The 17,217-nt window shown below is 54.4% G+C and overlaps 1 protein-coding gene across 1 annotated transcript in view; it reads right to left on the bottom strand.

Annotated features, from left to right (window-relative positions):
• COL22A1 (collagen type XXII alpha 1 chain) overlaps positions 1–17,217 on the bottom strand; it is a 191,307-nt gene that overhangs the window by 105,987 nt on the left and 68,103 nt on the right. The window contains exons 15-21 of the mRNA XM_011373400.1: positions 13,770–13,814; positions 9,297–9,350; positions 8,731–8,775; positions 5,924–5,968; positions 5,630–5,659; positions 5,305–5,358; positions 1,463–1,516 (exon numbers count right to left, since the gene is read on the bottom strand). Coding sequence (XP_011371702.1) covers positions 1,463–1,516; positions 5,305–5,358; positions 5,630–5,659; positions 5,924–5,968; positions 8,731–8,775; positions 9,297–9,350; positions 13,770–13,814 — 327 coding nt within the window. The remainder of the gene's footprint in view (positions 1–1,462; positions 1,517–5,304; positions 5,359–5,629; positions 5,660–5,923; positions 5,969–8,730; positions 8,776–9,296; positions 9,351–13,769; positions 13,815–17,217) is intronic.

The raw sequence follows: 17,217 nt of genomic DNA, 5'->3' as shown, positions 1-17,217 counted from the left end.
TGGGTACTTTCCCCCACAGCAGCTCAGCTGGTGGAGATGCCTTCCCACCGTGACAAAGTCGACAGCTCAGAGAAAGGCCAGGTGACTGGAAGGGTCACACGGCTGCTGACAGGTGGACTCAGCTCCCCACCCAGGTGCACCTGGCTCCAAGCCAGGATCCTCGCGCTGGAGAAGGCGACCTGCTGTGACCCATCTCGCCGACAGGGAGGTGGGACTTCCTACTCTCCCACCAACCCTCCTCCACGACAGCTCCCTCGTCTCAGCTAGCCTTCCCAATCAGTTCCTTCTACAATCTGGAGGGTTCAAGATGGTTACAGGATGCAGGGGGGTTTGAAAACCAAGGAAGGAGGTCCACTGGTGGGTAAGGACAGGCTGGAGTATGGCTGAGTAATAAAAGCAGGTCGCCCGATATCAGAACCGAGGATACAAAGCGTGCTCAGAGAGTGGGTCCAATCCGCAGGCAGCGTAAATCCACAGCAAATCCATGACACCACCCACGTCACTGAGCTACAGAACCTCCAGGCTAAGAGAGGCCACAAAAGGGACCGGGGCAGCCTGTCAGATGCCAGGACCCCCACTTCCATTCGTCTGTCTGTAGTCACCTGGCCTCTGAACCAAAGCCCGCAGGGGCAGTGAGCTCACTATCTCCAGAGGCTGCCTAACCCACGGTCACTCGGCTGTGCCCTAAGCAGTCCTCTACGTGAACTAGCAAAAGGTGCTACAGGCAGAAAGGCTAGAGGTCAGCGAAGGTGAAGCTGAGGCTCTGCTCTGTGCTAGGCGCCCAGCTGAGAACTGGGGACACAGAGCCAAGGGTCAGTCTCAGTCTGCTGTGGGACACTGAGGCGGGCACCTAACCCAGGTGTGCCTCTACACGCCTCTATCACATGACCCTTGAACCACATGACCTTAAGCCGTAACACCCCTCACAACACATGGTTCTGTATCAACAGCTGTGCTTCCTGGTGAACTAAAACCCACCAGGTACATGCGCTCTGGATACGGAGGCGGGTGGTAAGTCACATGAAGCTGAATGGAGTGCGTGAGACGTCCTGATGCTCCGTGACCGCAGCTGTTTAGGCCGAAGGAGCTACCTGCGTCTGACAGGTCTCCGTCCTCTCACCACTGTTCTTTTCTTATTCTTTCCTTAAGATTCGGCTCAAACATCACCGCCTTCAAGAAGCCCCCACTGCCACCAGGTTGGGTCAGGTGCTGAGTGTCTGTGTCCCCTCAGCACTGGGCTCCCTTCTGCCAGGGGGAGTGAGTTCTGTGTACATGGCTCACGGCAGACAACACACTTGTCCCCACGTCCCCAGCTCGAGGCTGCAGACGCGGGAGGTCCTCGGCCATGTTTGATGAACCAAATCTAACCTCACGAGGCTGGCATCGGCTCCTCTGTCTGGGCTGCTAAAACGGGGCTGGTGTGGGTGAATGGGGCGTGTAGCAGGGAAGACGGTTCACTTACCCGGAGACCTTGCAAGCCGGGAGGTCCGCCCTCGCCCTCTGGACCCATCGGACCCTTGAGGAGGAGGAGGAAGGAAGAACAGACAACGGTAAGCACAGGGTTCAACACCGCAGGCTACACTTTGTCCTCTCACTCTGCTGGATAGGAAAATCCCGCCCGCCCCAGCGGGGAAACTGGAAGGTCACAAATCTCTAAAACTTTAAACCACGCGCACCCATCTGATCGCATCAAGTGTGTTTAACAACCAAGACGTAGGCAACGTCGTTCACACTTTAAAGACTAGGAGAAGGACCGACGCCTTGCATTCACGCTTTGGATAAAGTGTGCACAAAAGCAGCGTCCGGGACCCAAGCATCTTAGGTCTAAGCCCAGTGCTCTTTCCCCCATTATCTTGCTGTTTCAGCAAAACCGGCCGGAGTTATCTGACTCCCGGTCAACAGCAACATGCAAAATATGACAGTGTGGACAAAAAAATAAAATTATCTAAAAACGATCAGTTTCAATTAAGCAATGAACACTGACTGGCACAGGAAGAGGTCATACTGACCTAATTCAAATCTTGCCCCTAAACCCCCAACCATGTATCTGCTGCAAGACCTCAGACAAGTCCTTTGGCGTCCTTGAACTTCAGCTGGCTCATCTCCGAAGTGAGGATAACACGTTATACCTACCCACTGAGTGCCTGTGAGGACCACATGAAGAATGGATACGAAAGCCCTGCCACGGCACCCAGACCTCCTGATAGCGCCCTGACTGACACCCAGATGCTGACACCTGAAGCGAGTGGGCAAATGAAAGCCTCAGCTCTGGCTGTGATTCTATCATCAATTTTCCAGGTGAATTTTGGCTAGAAGCTCCCTCTCTGCACTCCAGTGTCCTAATTTCAATAAACATTATCATCGTACAAAGAGCTGCTACTGCCAAATTTTGCATAACTAATAAGCGACTCTATTTGGATCCAAGATCTTTCCTCTTAATAACATCACGTAGATGGACACACAAGTAGATAATCCGCACTAAAGGTTTAAATCTCCTTTCCTCGCAAGGGTCACTAGGTTGGGCTCAGGGCACATAGTAAGGGAGGTCCTCACAGAAATGAGTTTTCTTTAAGCCTCAAGAAACGCCTTGCACTTGCTCTGGCCAACTGGTCCTTCTTTATTACGCTCAATAAAGACCTCGATAAAACTACCCAAGCCTGCTCATGTTGGGGAAAGGATGGGAGAGGCATGCCTCCCAGACAGCCCCGTCGTGCAGATGTGGAAGGCTGCACACTGTTTCCAGTTAGAGAATGGGAGACACTTCCCTTCCGCTGGGATTGCTGAACACAAGCTCAAAATTTTCCACTCTCGACAGAAGTCACTGAAGCTGGCTTCACAATTTGATTCAACCCAGTGAATATTTAGGGAGAAACTGTTCTGTGGAAGGCCCTGGGCTAGGTGCTGCTAGGGATTCAAATAAGACAGATATGGCAGTTGATATTGGTGCTGGGTTAATAAGGATTCACAGAGTACTGCTTCATCCATCAGCTCATTGAAGCCTCACAGCACGTTTATGTAGGAATTCGTGATGGTGACAATGACGGTGACGATGGTGATGACAGTGACAATGAAGATGATAATGACAGTGGTGGTGGTGGCGGTGGTGATGATGATGATGGCGACAATGGTGATGGTGATGATGGTTCTCAAATAAGCAGGGGAGCAAAAGAGGATCAGAGAGATTAAGAAATGTTATCAAAGACACAAGGCTACTGGGCGGGAGAACTGGGGTGTTGAACCAGACATCAGGCTCCTAATTCCAGGTGCCCTTCACGGCCAGATTGCTCCTTATGAGATCACACTGCAGCCGGGTCCCACTCTGACGTCCCTCTGAATACCTACCGTGGGGCCACTCCCCTGTAAGCAGCAAGCAGCAAGCTCCCGCCACGTGATATACTCTTTGGTCTAGAGACGACAGAGGTCCTGGCCCTGGCCTTACGGATCTGGAAGCCCTGGCCTCTCATCACCGCCCGTCGCCCTCTGACAGGGGTTCGGGTAGGCTGTGGGGCTTAAATACTTCCAAGGGAGTTTCAGCAGCAGCAGGTATCGCACCAAATCCCATTCGAGCAAGAGCATCCAGCCTGAAGGACCGCTTCAGAACCCTGGACAGCTCCACCAGGCAGTTGGGTGGCGGCATTCTGGTGTTTGAATGTCCTGTGGGTTGGGGACCTTCTCGCTGCCCTCAGCTATAAGCTGTGGGCATGCCACGTACAGAAAATCTTCACTAACCATCTGAAGATTAATTATTTTTCCACATCTCCTTCGTTAAACCGTGGTCGTCAGTCCATGGTTTTGTTCCTGTATCGTCGCCAGCTTTGATATTTCGCTTTATATAAAACTTAGGTGGCCAAAAAGTTCCAGTCTTCTTCTTTCTCCCCCTCCCCCATTTATCATAACACAATCTGCATTTATGAGGAGGACTACCCATCATTTCATCCCAGGTCTCAGGGTGAGAGGTCGGGAAGGCTGCCTTATGATTAAGCTGGGCTAAGCGTTACCGCTTCTTATTCCTTAGTGGGAGCCATGAAGCACATCCCAGGGCGGGTATCGCTGTACTGCACGCTCAGGCCTGGAAGGAGCAGAGGCTGGCCAGATCTGGGCTCAAAGCTCAGCGTTGCTTCTTACTAGCTACGTGACTCTATGCAGGCCACTTGATACCTCTGCACCAATATCTTCGTTGGTAAACGAAGAAAATGACACGGTCACCCCTGTAGACTTAACGTGCATATATCTGCATATAAAATATACCAGAGAAATTCAGTATTGGCCAATTATAATCAACTATATAAGCATACATGCATGGATGCATACATGCATGGATGCGTACATGCATCCATGCATCCATGCTAAAATCGAGAGTATACTCTATTACTGCATTATTACCTTCAATCTAACAAGTTAGAACAATGGTGGAAAACTCTGGAAACTGAGCCTCAGGAGGTTAAGCAAGACATCTAAGGTTACAGAGACAGAAGGTAGCTTTTCTAACCCAAACTCTTTGATATGACATTGCTCTGATTATACTGGAATGAAACATCTTCTAAGTTTCCTCCAGTTTTACCCCAGCGAAACCATTCACACTTATCCTAATGAGGAGTGGGTCTTGATGGCATCATATAAATCTGACTTAGGGACGCTTCGAAATAAGAATTGTATGACTTCCTTCACTACGACACCATAACTTGAAAGAGGCAGCACCATGTTGCCAGGAAGAGCACAGTAAAATCATCGACCCATGGCACTTACTGTGTTCTTATTAATTATCCTTAACATCTGAAGTCACATCACAAAGTGATCACAGAGTCTCTCTGAATGGCCTCCTCCCAAATGGTTATTCACACATCATTAATTCTGAATAGAGGCAGAAACCAAAGGCTGGAGAGTTCCAAGCCCCTGCAAAGTTGTATCAATCAGAAATGTGGGGAAAGCCGATGAGCACTGGATGTGATTCAGCTGGCAGCGAAGTGTCTAATATTCTGATTCCATTTCATCTGAAAGGAAACTGAACCAGGCTGGGCACCAGAAACCCTAATCCCGGTCTGTCTGGGACAGAGGGGTCTGAAGGCAGGCTGCTGGGGCTCCAACTCCAGTTCCACACTTGGAGTTGAACTTCATGGCTTATGGCCGGTAATTTCACTCTCCAAAGCTCAGTTTCCTCCTGTGCAAGATGTACTGACATCACGGCCTATCGCCAGGGTGATGGGACGAGCTTCTGAAATAACGCAGTGCTCAGTGACAGGAAGGACTATTATCTCCCAGACCTAGAGGTGCTCAGAGCAGACGGGCTGGGGCGGGGGGACTTACCGGAGCTCCCGGAGGCCCAGGTGGGCCCTGGTGACCTCGTGGTCCCGGAGCTCCCTGGTAACACAAGCCAAACATGCGTTAGCCACGACTCCCCTTCCATGTAATCGGGTCGCCACCGGGGCCGCCTCCCATGGCCCTTTGCTGACTCAGCGTTCACTGTCCAAGCTCCCAACAGGGCCTAGAGGTACAAGTGGGCATCTGCACTCCTTGGCCCATCTCTGAAAGGCTCCATCTGAGCTCGACAAGCAGCCTCGAGCCATGGCCATGGTCTTCAACTCTGTTACCACTTCCCACCCCGCAGCGCGGAGGCCCGCGTCCCTCTCACCTGCTCGCCCTTCAGGCCCTCCCTCTGCACCTGCGGGACAAACCACGTGTCAGCAAAGATGGTCGCATTTTCTCAATAATCAACCTCTCTCGGCTCCATTAAGGGCATTCACATGGCATGCCTGCAACTTCTGACTTTTCTCTGATTTTTCCCATTTTCATTGTTGAAAGCTTTGTATCCAACTTGTTTTGTCAGAAGGTTCTGCCTTATTCTTAGAGACAAGAACTCTTTTAACTCCCCAACTGTATCAGCCTGTGAGTCTCTGGTTCCAACTGCTGGAGCTGTGCCACTTACCACGGAGCCCGGTACCCCAGGTGGTCCTGCAGGCCCCACGTCACCCTGCGTAGAGATGACAAGCATTTCAACAGAGTGTGCGTTTCGCCACATTCTTCCACCGTTCCCCACCCTCGGAGGCTCTCGCTTCTTCACACCGGCCCACAGGACCACCTCCTTTTCTGCGCTCAGCCACAAGTGCTGGCATCGTGCCTGGCCTTACTCCCTTCTTGCGACAGTCTCGAATTTTGTGTCTAGTTCTCATCTCGCCATCAAGACGGGAGGAGACTGGTCCTGCCCTCTGAGCACATCCAGTCCAGAGCCTAGATCTGGTGGGGCTGTCACGACCATTTCTGTGCTCGAGAACGGCCCTTGGTCCACTCTTCAGCGTGCGCCTGGCTGTACCGGGCACTGTGCCAGAGGCACCAAGAATGGCGAGGACACCGTGTGGCGGTGTGGCCCTTCCACCAAGTCCACAGGGTCAGCGTCCAATAAACGTGCATCAAACAAGCAATGAACACAAACTCTGTGGTGGACCCATCCATTTTCGACAAGACGCGATAGACAAGCCTTGTTTGCGTCCCCCTCTCCACCACCTCCAGGTCACCTGGGCAAGGGCGACTGGCTATGCCAAATCTCTCAGGCTGTGAGCGACATCTTGGTTCTACACAGGGCATGTTTGCCAACGGGGGCAACAGAAAGATCTTCACTGCTAGTATTCCATTGACCTAGAGCTAAAACAAGGACATTACCCGTACCAGTGTCCCCACATACGGCTTGAGGACATAAGTTCTCATTTTCCCTGGGGCCAGCTTGAGAAGCATGGGAGGCATTCACAGACCAGTACTGACTACCTGGCAAAGAATGAGCGGATCACTGAATAAACACAAAAGCGTCTACTAAACGCCAAGGCTAAGGAGTGAGAATGGGTGACCCAGGCAATGTCTGTTGTCCTTTACTTCACCTGAGGTTCTAGTACGTGGACAGGGTGTTTTCTCTGACACCGAACTAAACGACAGTCAAAACTCACTGTCCCCACCGCTGCCCAAGACTCGGAAAAACCACCTTTCTTTACATAGCATCAGGCGTTTTTCTAAAATCTCAGTCGATGATACTTGTTAATGCACTTTAACTGACAGAGACAGCCCACTTTTCGAGGCCCCTGTTCTCACGTCTGTAAAGTGAGGGTGTTTAAAGGGATCAGCTCCACGGTTCCAATGACATTCTCAAATGGTGCAACAGCTGAGATGCCTCAACGGTGTTCTCCCAGAATGACAGAATGAGCTGACAGGCATCCCGTCGCCTGAGATCACTGGTTCTTGACCACTCCAATGAGCACCCCAAGTAATACCATGACCCTTGCCCTTGTCTCCCTGCTTCTGCTGCATTCATCATAAGCCATAACTCAACTCTTTCCCAAACAGTAGGAGCCCCCAAAAATCTAGAAATAGATGGAAGTCTAGAATTTATAATCTCTCTCTCTCTCTCTCTCTCTCTCTCTCTCTCTCTCTCTCTCACACACACACACACACACACACACACACACACACAGAGGCACGCACGTGCTCACAGGCAGTAGCAGGAAAGAGTCATCACCAGATCCAAACCTCAATGATCCTTCCCTCTTAGCAACATGAAATAAACTACTTATTTTAAGATTTAGCATTCCATCGGGCAACTGCTAGAACATATTAGAATCCTGACGCCAGGATCATGTAACAATGTAAATCTCAACCCTAAAAATACTTAGAGAGAGAACAATTAACTCAGCCAGAACTGCAGCCTGAGAGCGTGGAAGACGTGGACATCTCCACCGCCAGCCCTCGGCAGAGGGGTTTTCAGCCCGTGGTCCTGTTTATTTATCTGTACCATATGCCTTGTCTGTTTCTAAGGAGTCAGAACAGCCTTTGCCTCTTCCTTTATTTTTGGAACACGCTGGGAGCTGGTCTGCGTTGGCCTGTGACCTTCGCCTGGGCTCTGCAGTGTGACGCTGAGCAGATGTGACGTGCCTCGGGCCACAGCCACCTTGACTCAGCTGGACTCCTCCTGCTCTCGCTGGCCTCTCCCGGCTACTCCCAAACCCGTGTCTGGTGTCTCTAGGGGACTGACCAAGAATCTGGGAGACAGCCCTTCTCTCAGCCTCGAATGCAGGCGGCACCTCGTGTCCCTTCTCTCCGCAATCCGGGACATGTCACACCTGCTACGTGCCCGCTGCCTGAACGCTTACGAAGATTACTGGATGCCCGCTCACTTTTATAGACCTCGCGATTTGCCAAGAATTACGACCCGCAGTTTATTCAGCTGAGATGCAGAGATTCTAAGCAGCACGTTGACTGAGTTAAGCCTCGTCGCTTCTAAAATAGAGGACGAGTATGACAAAAAACACTATTTTGTTCACGAAAGATGTAGTACATTTTCAGAACTATTATTCTGGTAAAAAGCAATTTTTTTAATGTTGCAGAGGAGAGAAGAGAAAAGGAGAAAAAGGAAAAAAGTCTGAAAGGTTATGTTTGGCGCTCACTCCCAGCCTGCCTGAGTCCGAAAAGCAATTTACATATCGCAATATTTTAATATGGCTGGATATAATACAATAGAGTTTTGTTTATTAGATGGATTTTTATTCCTGAAAGTAGAGAAAAGTGCAAATACCAGAAATCACGTGTTAGCTGTGAACCTGCTGCCCAACTCACCACCTCTGTGCACACTTGGTTCCCAGAACTGCCCCCGCCCACTCCGGCCCCTGGGGGTCCTGATTTGTTCAGGTGGGCAGCTCGCACACCTGCCTGCCCAGAGTCCGGGGCCACCTTCCACCTAAGGGCCGGGCTCACCTTCTCTCCCTGCAGTCCTGCCGGGCCGGGAGGGCCAGGTGTCCCCTGGAGCAAACCAAGAAAGCAAGTTGTCAGTTTCCTGCTTATCCTTCCAAAGATAACGACGTCTACACAAACCACTGACGCATTTTCCCACGCCATCCCGCTCTGTCCTTTATTTCCACTTAACGGCGTGTGTTAGGGAAGCCACGTTGGGAGCTCCATGTCATCCCCAGGATCTCTCCACCCTGGTCCTCACTGAGGGGCATGTGGGTTGGGGGCAGTCTTTTACTCGTGGCCGCGACTGCAATGAAGACATCACTTTGAACCTGTGCGCACTGACCATGGCCTTGACTCTCATGGTCACACGTCCTATCACCAAGTTAGAACAGACAGAGCGGGCTGTGTTCCCTGGGACCCCTCCCCGCTGGTGCCGGAAGAGCCCACGTGAGACCGTAAACTGGGGCTGGAGCCTCCAGCTGAGCAGGACGAAGTGGAGGCCCCCAGGCCCGTTAGAGCTTTGTGCCAGGCCCCAGATGTCCGCCTCCTCCGACAATAATCAGTTCTCCTGCATGGACTCCGCCTACCTGCTCTCCAGTCTCCCCGCGCTTCCCAGGGAATCCATCCAGGCCTCGCTCCCCCTGGCAAGAGAAGGAAATGAAGAAATAAGTAACAGATGGACAAGCCCGTGGTCGATGTCATAAAAAGGCAAAGGCAGGCAAAGGCCCTCGGTGTCTGACCATGCTCAGCCCCACTCTCCACCAGGCACCTTTGGGTATAGGACAGTTGTGCACGCACATGCACGCACACGCACCCACGCGCACACGCACGCACACACACGCAGGCGCACACGCACGCGCACACGCACACACAATCCCAACCTACAGTTTAAGTGTATTTTGAATTTTGCTTCTATTTCTCTATGACTTTATTGAGTGTTATTTCTGCCTGGTATTTTTTTAAGTTGGTGTGTTAGGATGTTGTCTGTCTTTGAACGATGGAGGATTCCCGGTTTTCTGCTCGTTTTTGCTATGCCAGGCTTGGGCCACCTGCCTGTGGATGTCGATTCCATGCACTGCAGCCCACCTCTGGTGGCCGCAGACTAAGGTGGCATTTCCCGACAGCTGGGAGGCTTCGGCAGGTGTTCTGGGTGTGGATGCTCCCACGCCTTCGGGGATCGCTGGCTACCTGAGGAAGGTCCTTGGTCTCGGTCTCGGGGTAAGAACTGACGCTTCCACTGGCCGTTCAAGCAGAAATCGGGGAGGAGCTGCCAAGTCAGCTGCCTAAGTGCACAGCCCCAGTTACCACCGACAGCTGCCCCAGGCCCCCCTCTCCCCACCTCCAGGGCTTTGAACTTGGGGGATGTTCCAGCACTCTCTCCATCCTGCAGCTTGGTTCGTAGTTCCCTCCATCTTACACCTATGCAAACTGACTCACATACACGCTCTGTCCTCCCGCAATGATCTACACACCCTCGAACAATGGCGTACATTTGTCGTCCAGCACTACTGCATAGAATGCTTTTGCAAAAAGTGTCCTCGTTACACGAGCCTCGGGGGGAACGGAGGACAGCTGCCGCGCTCTCGCTCTGCCACCCGATTCCGTGACGGAGCCAGGACTGAAGTCAAGGCCTCCTGACTTCTCGTCCAGAGCTCTTCTCCTTGCAGCAGGCCAGCCTCCTGGACGTCACCCGGGATGCGGCACTCCCACAGGGCTCAGCAAAGGGGAACGAATCGAGCGGGTTCGCAGCTCGTCATTTCGCGAGTCTGACCTGGAAGTGGAGGGCTCTGCCTCGTGCCCTACTTCCTCGCGCTTGCACTTCAAAAGCAAAAGCAGTGGAGACCGAGCAAAGGTTCTTCCCAGCTGCAACTCAGCACAGCCGCCGGGCGCACAGGGAGGGCCTGGCGGGATGTGGCGTCAGCGATCTGCCTCGCTGGGCAGCACATGGTGAGCAGGGCCAGGGGGATGCAGCTGGAGTGCTGACGGGTGCGGCTTTTCATTAGCGGGGTGACGAGAGGGAGCAAATGAGCAGGAGGGTGGATGAGGGAGCGAGAGAGGCTGAGGGACAGCACAGGCAGAAGGCAAAAGACGACAGTCTGTACAGCAGAGAGTCTAACGGAAATGCCTTCGGAGGCCCAGCTGGGACACCGGGCGGGGTGGGAGCCACAGGGAATAACTGAGTCAGAGGTCAAACTAGACGGCGCGTGTCCCGCCTGAAGGCTTGCTGCTCAGTTTTGCTGGGGTTTGTGACCGCTGCACTGACCACACAACCACGACGGGGGACAGAGACTGGACAGCTGGCCACCGGCCTGGTTTCTGGCACAGACTGGGTGGCAGCGGAGCTCTCAGGGGTGGACAGGGGCAGGAAACAGTGGTCAGCCTCCCGGCGCAGACTCAAACCCTGCTCCCTCCACTCTCGAGCTGTGTGACCCTGGACCAAACACTCAGCACCTCTATGGCTCAGTTTCCCGCCTATGGGCGGGGATGACATTTACCTTACGGAGCTGCTGGGAGGATTAAGCGAGCTAACACACGAGGACTCCCTGGGACAAAGCCGGGCACGTGCAGGGTACACATCAAAAGCTAGTTAAACAAAACGAGAGTGATGATGCGGGACGAGGGAAAGGAGAGAAAAATAAATCAGCTGAAAGGGGCCAGCAAGAGAGGAATGCCACGGAGAGGGCCGGGGTGTGAGCTGGGGGACAGAGCGACGAGACACGTGAGCAGTGAGCTAGGAGCAGGACGCCCGAGTCCTGATCCCGGCTCCGTCATGGCCAGGAGAGTCTAGACCTCTGTGGGATTCGGATTCCTCTCTGGGTCGAAATAACGAAGGACGAAAAGAAAAGAAAAGGCAGCTGCATTACAGGAACGAGGGTCTCTTCTGACTCCCGCGTCCCTTCCCTTAGAGGGCCGCCTGCAGGTGCAAATTAAAGGACACTGGTCCTTGTCTGGAGCATCCTCTGGCACCTGGTGCAGAGACAGGCACTGTCTCGTTTAAAATTCACACCAATCCTGTGACAGATGGCCCAGGTTTCAGTTAAGGACATCGAGTCTCAGAGATTAGTGTCTCGCCCTGGGTCACACAGCCCGGAGGAGGAAGCCCCTGAGGAGGAAGCCCCGGAGCGCCGGTCCCAATCCCCCCAGCCAAGTCCACTGGCTGCGGTTCTGAGTCTCTGACAGCAGAGGGAGCGTGCGCCCCACTCACAGCAGAAACGCCGAGCCGTCCTCTGGGCTGCGGTTGGTGACAATCCAAAACTCTGGGTGTTGGCATGCTTATGTCACGGAGAGGCGCGTGGACTGTTTCCTCCACTGGCGCTGGCTCCGAAGGGTTTACCAGATGAAGGCATGACTGTGCCTCCGTGCGCCGGCACACAGACGGTGTCCAGCCAGCACTCACGCCCCCGGACCTGGTGGGCAACTCTGCCACCCTCCTAGAGCCACGAGGACTGAGGGCGCCGGCCTCACTGGCGGCTCATCCGAAAGCAGGGTTGGGGGCCGGTGCGGGTGGGACGGATGGGTCCCGGTCTCTCCGATGGTCACGGTTAGGGAGTGCCTACCAGGTGCCCCGTCCTCTATTCGCTTTCACAGCGAATGGACCCTCAGAGCCACTTCCTGAGACGGCTCATATTACATCTAAATGCTACACAAGGACGCAGGGTCCGAGAGGCAGGGAGCCGGTATAAGGTCCCAGAGCGAGAACAGGCAGCGCCACGGTGAGAATCTCATTGTTCTAGTTCCAAAGCCGGCGCTCCTGCTGTGTTACAAGGGCTGCTGTGCCCTGGGCTGCCCTATTCCCAAACCAGGGCGAGACCCCTGGGGAATGCGTGACTGTCACATCCACCCAGAGCTGTCCCAGGAGCATGGTTCTCCAGACAGAGCAGGGCCATGCGTCCACCTGTGCCTCCTTAGTGAGGGGACTATTCTCTGCGACTAACTTGATCTACCTTACAACGGGCCCACAGTCCCAAGTTCAGGAGTCCCTGGACAGCCCATTCGGGCCTCGCTGCCCCCATCACGAGGAAGTCCTAGTGCCTAGAGCCTCCACGCCTTGCTGTGCCTGCAAAGGCACCTTCCGGAAAATGCCCAGAGCAAGGGCTGCCGCCCGCCTTAGAGAGAACGCCCTGTCATGCGAGTGTCGGGCAGTGGCCTCAGTGACGGATGGGTGGCGGCTGTCTCCCGCCCAGCTCCAGCTCCATGCCGGGCGAGGCCAGGCAGCTGGATGGGTCTGTCTCGAGGGGAGATGGAAACTTCCTTCTTGCTGATGTTAGAAATCAGAGAGGTTTGTGAGAAAATAAACTGTTTTAAGGACCCATCAGAAAGAAAACTGGAGAGGAGCCTGGAGGATCATGCAGTCTAGGCTCCTCGTTTGACAGATGGGAAAGTGGAGGTGCAGAGAAGGGACCAGCTGTGCTCAGTCACCCAGAAAGTTAGCGCCAGAGTCAGGGAGCAGCCAAAGCCGAGCTAGCGGAGCCCAGGCCCTGCCTCTCCCTCCACCTCGCTGTCTTCCATCTCCCTCTCTCTCTCCATCTGTCTCCATCTCTCCATCACTCTGTCCCTGTTTCTGACCCTCCTCTCTGTTCTCACCCTCTGAACACATGGCGCTTGCTGCCTGGCTCTGTCCTAAGGGTTTCACAAACATTGACTTATCTAATCCCCGTAGCAGCCATATGTGACAGACACGGCTCTCTCTCCTGACACTGAGGAAATCTGAGACCCAGAGGTTAAACCGCTCTCCAAAGGCCGCTCTGCTTGCAGAGCCCACCCCGGAATCGGACGCAGGCAGGCTGGCCGCAGGAGCCCGCGTCAGGGTGGCCCCACACCACGATGCTGCTGCCTGAGAGACGGAGGCCGGCAGGGGCACGGGCCCGGCATCCTCTCCTGGACCTCAGCTGGTGGAGCAGATACACAGGCACACAGCCATGCGTGTGCGCACACACGCACACACACACACACACACACACACACACACACACACACGCACGCACAGAGCACGGTCCCAGGCGCCCTCTTCCTCTTTCCTATAGAAAGCTGCAATAATGACTGAAGCCGATGGCAAATACCTTTTCTCCTCGGGCTCCCCTGTCCCCTCGTTCTCCTTGGAGGCCCTGGGGGAGAGGGGCAGGTTAGTAACCATGTCGCAGCCCAGCTTCTCTGTCCCCGAAGTCTGAAGCCACGGACAGGCCTCCCCACCCCAGGCAGGCTCACTGCGCCCAGCAGCCTCTTTCCTCCCTGGGAACCGGATTGCCAAGCTAGACCCCTGGCAAGGTGACAGGTGAGCTCTGGGGCCTGGCCTCTGGGCCTAGATTACCCAGGGCCACCTGGTTATAGACTGGAACACACCCTGGTCCCTTAACTTCTCCAGCCAAGGGAGGGATGTGCCTTCCAAGCTGGTGTCCACTGCTACCCAGAGCCTGCACCTCCATCAGCAGCATGAAATCCAGGACCAGCCGCCAGCAGTGACCCTGAGACTCTGGGCTCCTTTGAGCCATATTCGTCCACCTCCCCCTGGGAGAGGGTCCCGACCTGTCCTGCAACCTCCACCATTCTCAGGAGCTGTGAGCTCTGCCCCCTCCGAGCAGGCTCCACGCCGGCTTCTACAGCCACAGGATCTCAAACATGACCACTGCCCCCACCCGGCCCATGGCTGCTCTCTACCCTCTATCCTCACGTCACTCCTCACAGCGCTCGGCCCCATGACACACCTTCTGCCTCCCCCAGGCGGAATGCGGGGCCCCAGAAGGCCAGCGCCTGACACCTGATATTCACGAACACTTGTTAAGAGAAATGATTCAGTGAGTGACTGGATCAATCACTGCTCGGCATGAGAATCTCGTGGAAATTGCTGCCCCACGCCGAAGTGCAGAGGGCTGAACGGGCGTGTGTCTACCGCTCCGAGAGGTGCAGGCGGAGCGGCAGCGAGCCGCTGGGCCGTGAGCTGACGGAAGCCCGGCCTCTCCCCGGGCAGAGCTTGCAGGCCAGGGGTGCACAAGAGCTCGGTGCACGGCCCTGCCGGAGAGGCTGACATGCTCGTGTTATTCTGAGAACTCCCGTGTGGCCGCCTCTCTCCCCTCGCCTTTCCTGACATTGTGTGCAGAAGACATTAGAGAAAGCAGGGTGGCCCACACCTACTTGTTGATTCCGGGAACAATACGGACATCTCTGGTGCCCGGAGAGGAGGGACTGGGCCAAGCCATAGGAAGCTGTCCCAGAGGGCAGACGGTGTGTGGGCCACCTGGGCCTGGGGAGGGAGCTGGACGTGCAGGCTGTTTTAATTCCATCCAAATATTTGGCCACACACACAGAGATCAAAGGCCTTGAATGCCCCGAGGCAGTGCAGGCTGCCTCATTTGAAAATGACCTATAACTCGGCTCCAATCCTTCTTAATGAGAACCAAGTATAGGATGACACCCAAGTAGCCACTTTGTTCCTCATGTACCATATCTATCTGTCCATCACTTTATTCATGGGGTACACGGTCATTGCATACATCATGTGTCTGGCACTGTTTCAGAGGCTGGGGATGAATAAAGGCACCACTCCCTTCCGAGCAGTGAGCTAGACGGCCTGGTAAAATGGCTTCCTGAGGTCAAGTGTCAGAAACGTCAGATGCGGGTAAATATGCATACTCTTGGGCTCCACCCAAACCCACTGCTTCACCATCTGGGAATGGGGGCCCGGGGATGTGCATCTGAACTTGTCCCCCAGGAGATTCTTAGGTACCACAACGTCCAAGCATTTCTGGTCTAAGAAGAAAGAAAACACTTCATTGCCATTGGCACGTGCAAGGCAACGGGTCCTCTGTGTACAGATGCAGGAGGGGGCCCTGTCAGAGAGCTTGGGTCCCCGTCCCTGGAGAAGGGGACAGAACCCCTGCCAGACCAGCGCCCTTACTTACAGGAGCTCCAACGTGGCCAGGAGGTCCGGGAAGTCCAGGGGGTCCTTGCGGTCCCTGCAGAGACGTGTTCCCAGAGAGATTAGGAACGGAAAGAAGAGGCAGGAACGGAGGCGACACCCGCCCGCACTGTCTGGGGACGAGGTCCTCTGCCCCACGCCACCTGCCACCAGCTGCTCGCAGGGCATCTCACCGAGGGACCCCCGCCTCCATGCCCTCCTGTTCAGCGCTCAGGCCACCCCTGCCTGCTGGGGCCAGGGCTCACGCCCGATCCACTCAACTTCCAGGGACGGCTAGCAGCGTGGTGGCTCCGAGGTATAACAAGGCCAGTGCAACAGTTCCCAGATCCCATGCCCTGTGTCTCTTGTCCCACGATCTAGCCAGGATACGTGCAGAGCTTCTGATCACAGGGCGGCTCCCTGCAGCTCAGCGTGCACACTTTGCCCTGTGGCCAGGACAGCCTGGACGAGTCCCGACAAAGTCCTACAGAAATCTGCAGAGCCCACAGGCTCCTTTGTCGGCCGGACCATGAATTGTTATAGCTTTTAAGCAACTAATTTGGCAATATCTATTAAAATTATAATGTGCTTTTTCTCATCTAGAGATATCCCAACTTCTGTAATCTATCCTACCGAAATAAAAATGTAGTACGTAAGGAGGAACATACGCACACACTCATACACATGCATTCGTGCATCAACAGAAGAAAGGTTACACAAATTACGATGCATCCACATGATGGAATAAAAGCATAGATTAAGATAATGGGTGGTATCTACTGGTGTGAAAAGATACCTCTGATCTTTTGTTAAATGAAAAAAATTCAAGGCAGAGTATGGTATGACTCATTTTTTGTAAGAATTTAGGAAAATCACGTATGTGCGGACACACACACACACACACATGCATGCGGTTGTCATAAGGATAGGCAGGCATCTCCCCTACATCTCAGGTGGTCTTTCAGCAAGATCTGCCCACAGCTCCAAGGGACACTTACCCGCATGCCCACCTCGCCAGGCAGCCCCGGGTCTCCAGGCTCCCCCTGCACACAAAGCAGCACGTGGTCAGCACCAGGGGGACACAGGCCCCGCCACACAGGCAGCCCAAAGCCTCTGGGTGCATCCATTCCTGGAACTCAGAACCCATCACAGATGCAATGCAGGTGGCAGCTGTGGGCCACCCCGGCTGCCATCAGAACCTCTGTAAGCAAAGGCACTGATTGTAGCTGTGAGTGCCGTCATCTCCACCCTGCCTGGCTCCTATGCCGGAGGCTAACACAACAAATCCGACAGGATGGGGAGAGAGCATGGTGGCTGGAGACACGGGGCAGGTCTTCTTGACCGAGAGGAGTCTGGCCACCTGGAGGGGAGCTGAGGGGTCTGGAGATGCGTGCAACTCCCCTTTCTCCCCTAGCCCCTATCCCCCCACCTCCTGTCCTGAAGCCCACAGGCTGCAGGGGTGGGGGGCTCCCGAGTCAGGCTCCCCTCTGAGGCCTGCTCAGACATGGCTACAAATCTCAAAAAGGCAGAGCGGCGGGGGGCCTGACATCCCTGGGGTTCTTGACGGAGGCGAGCGGCCCTTTTCCTGAGGCAGACTGACCAGAGTCAGGTGGCCT

This window comes from Pteropus vampyrus, unplaced genomic scaffold (assembly GCF_000151845.1).
Source record: "Pteropus vampyrus isolate Shadow unplaced genomic scaffold, Pvam_2.0 Scaffold224, whole genome shotgun sequence".
Classification (NCBI taxonomy): domain Eukaryota; kingdom Metazoa; phylum Chordata; class Mammalia; order Chiroptera; family Pteropodidae; genus Pteropus; species Pteropus vampyrus.
The sequence above is the reverse complement of the archived record's forward strand: the minus strand, read 5'-3'. Positions and strand labels throughout refer to the sequence as shown.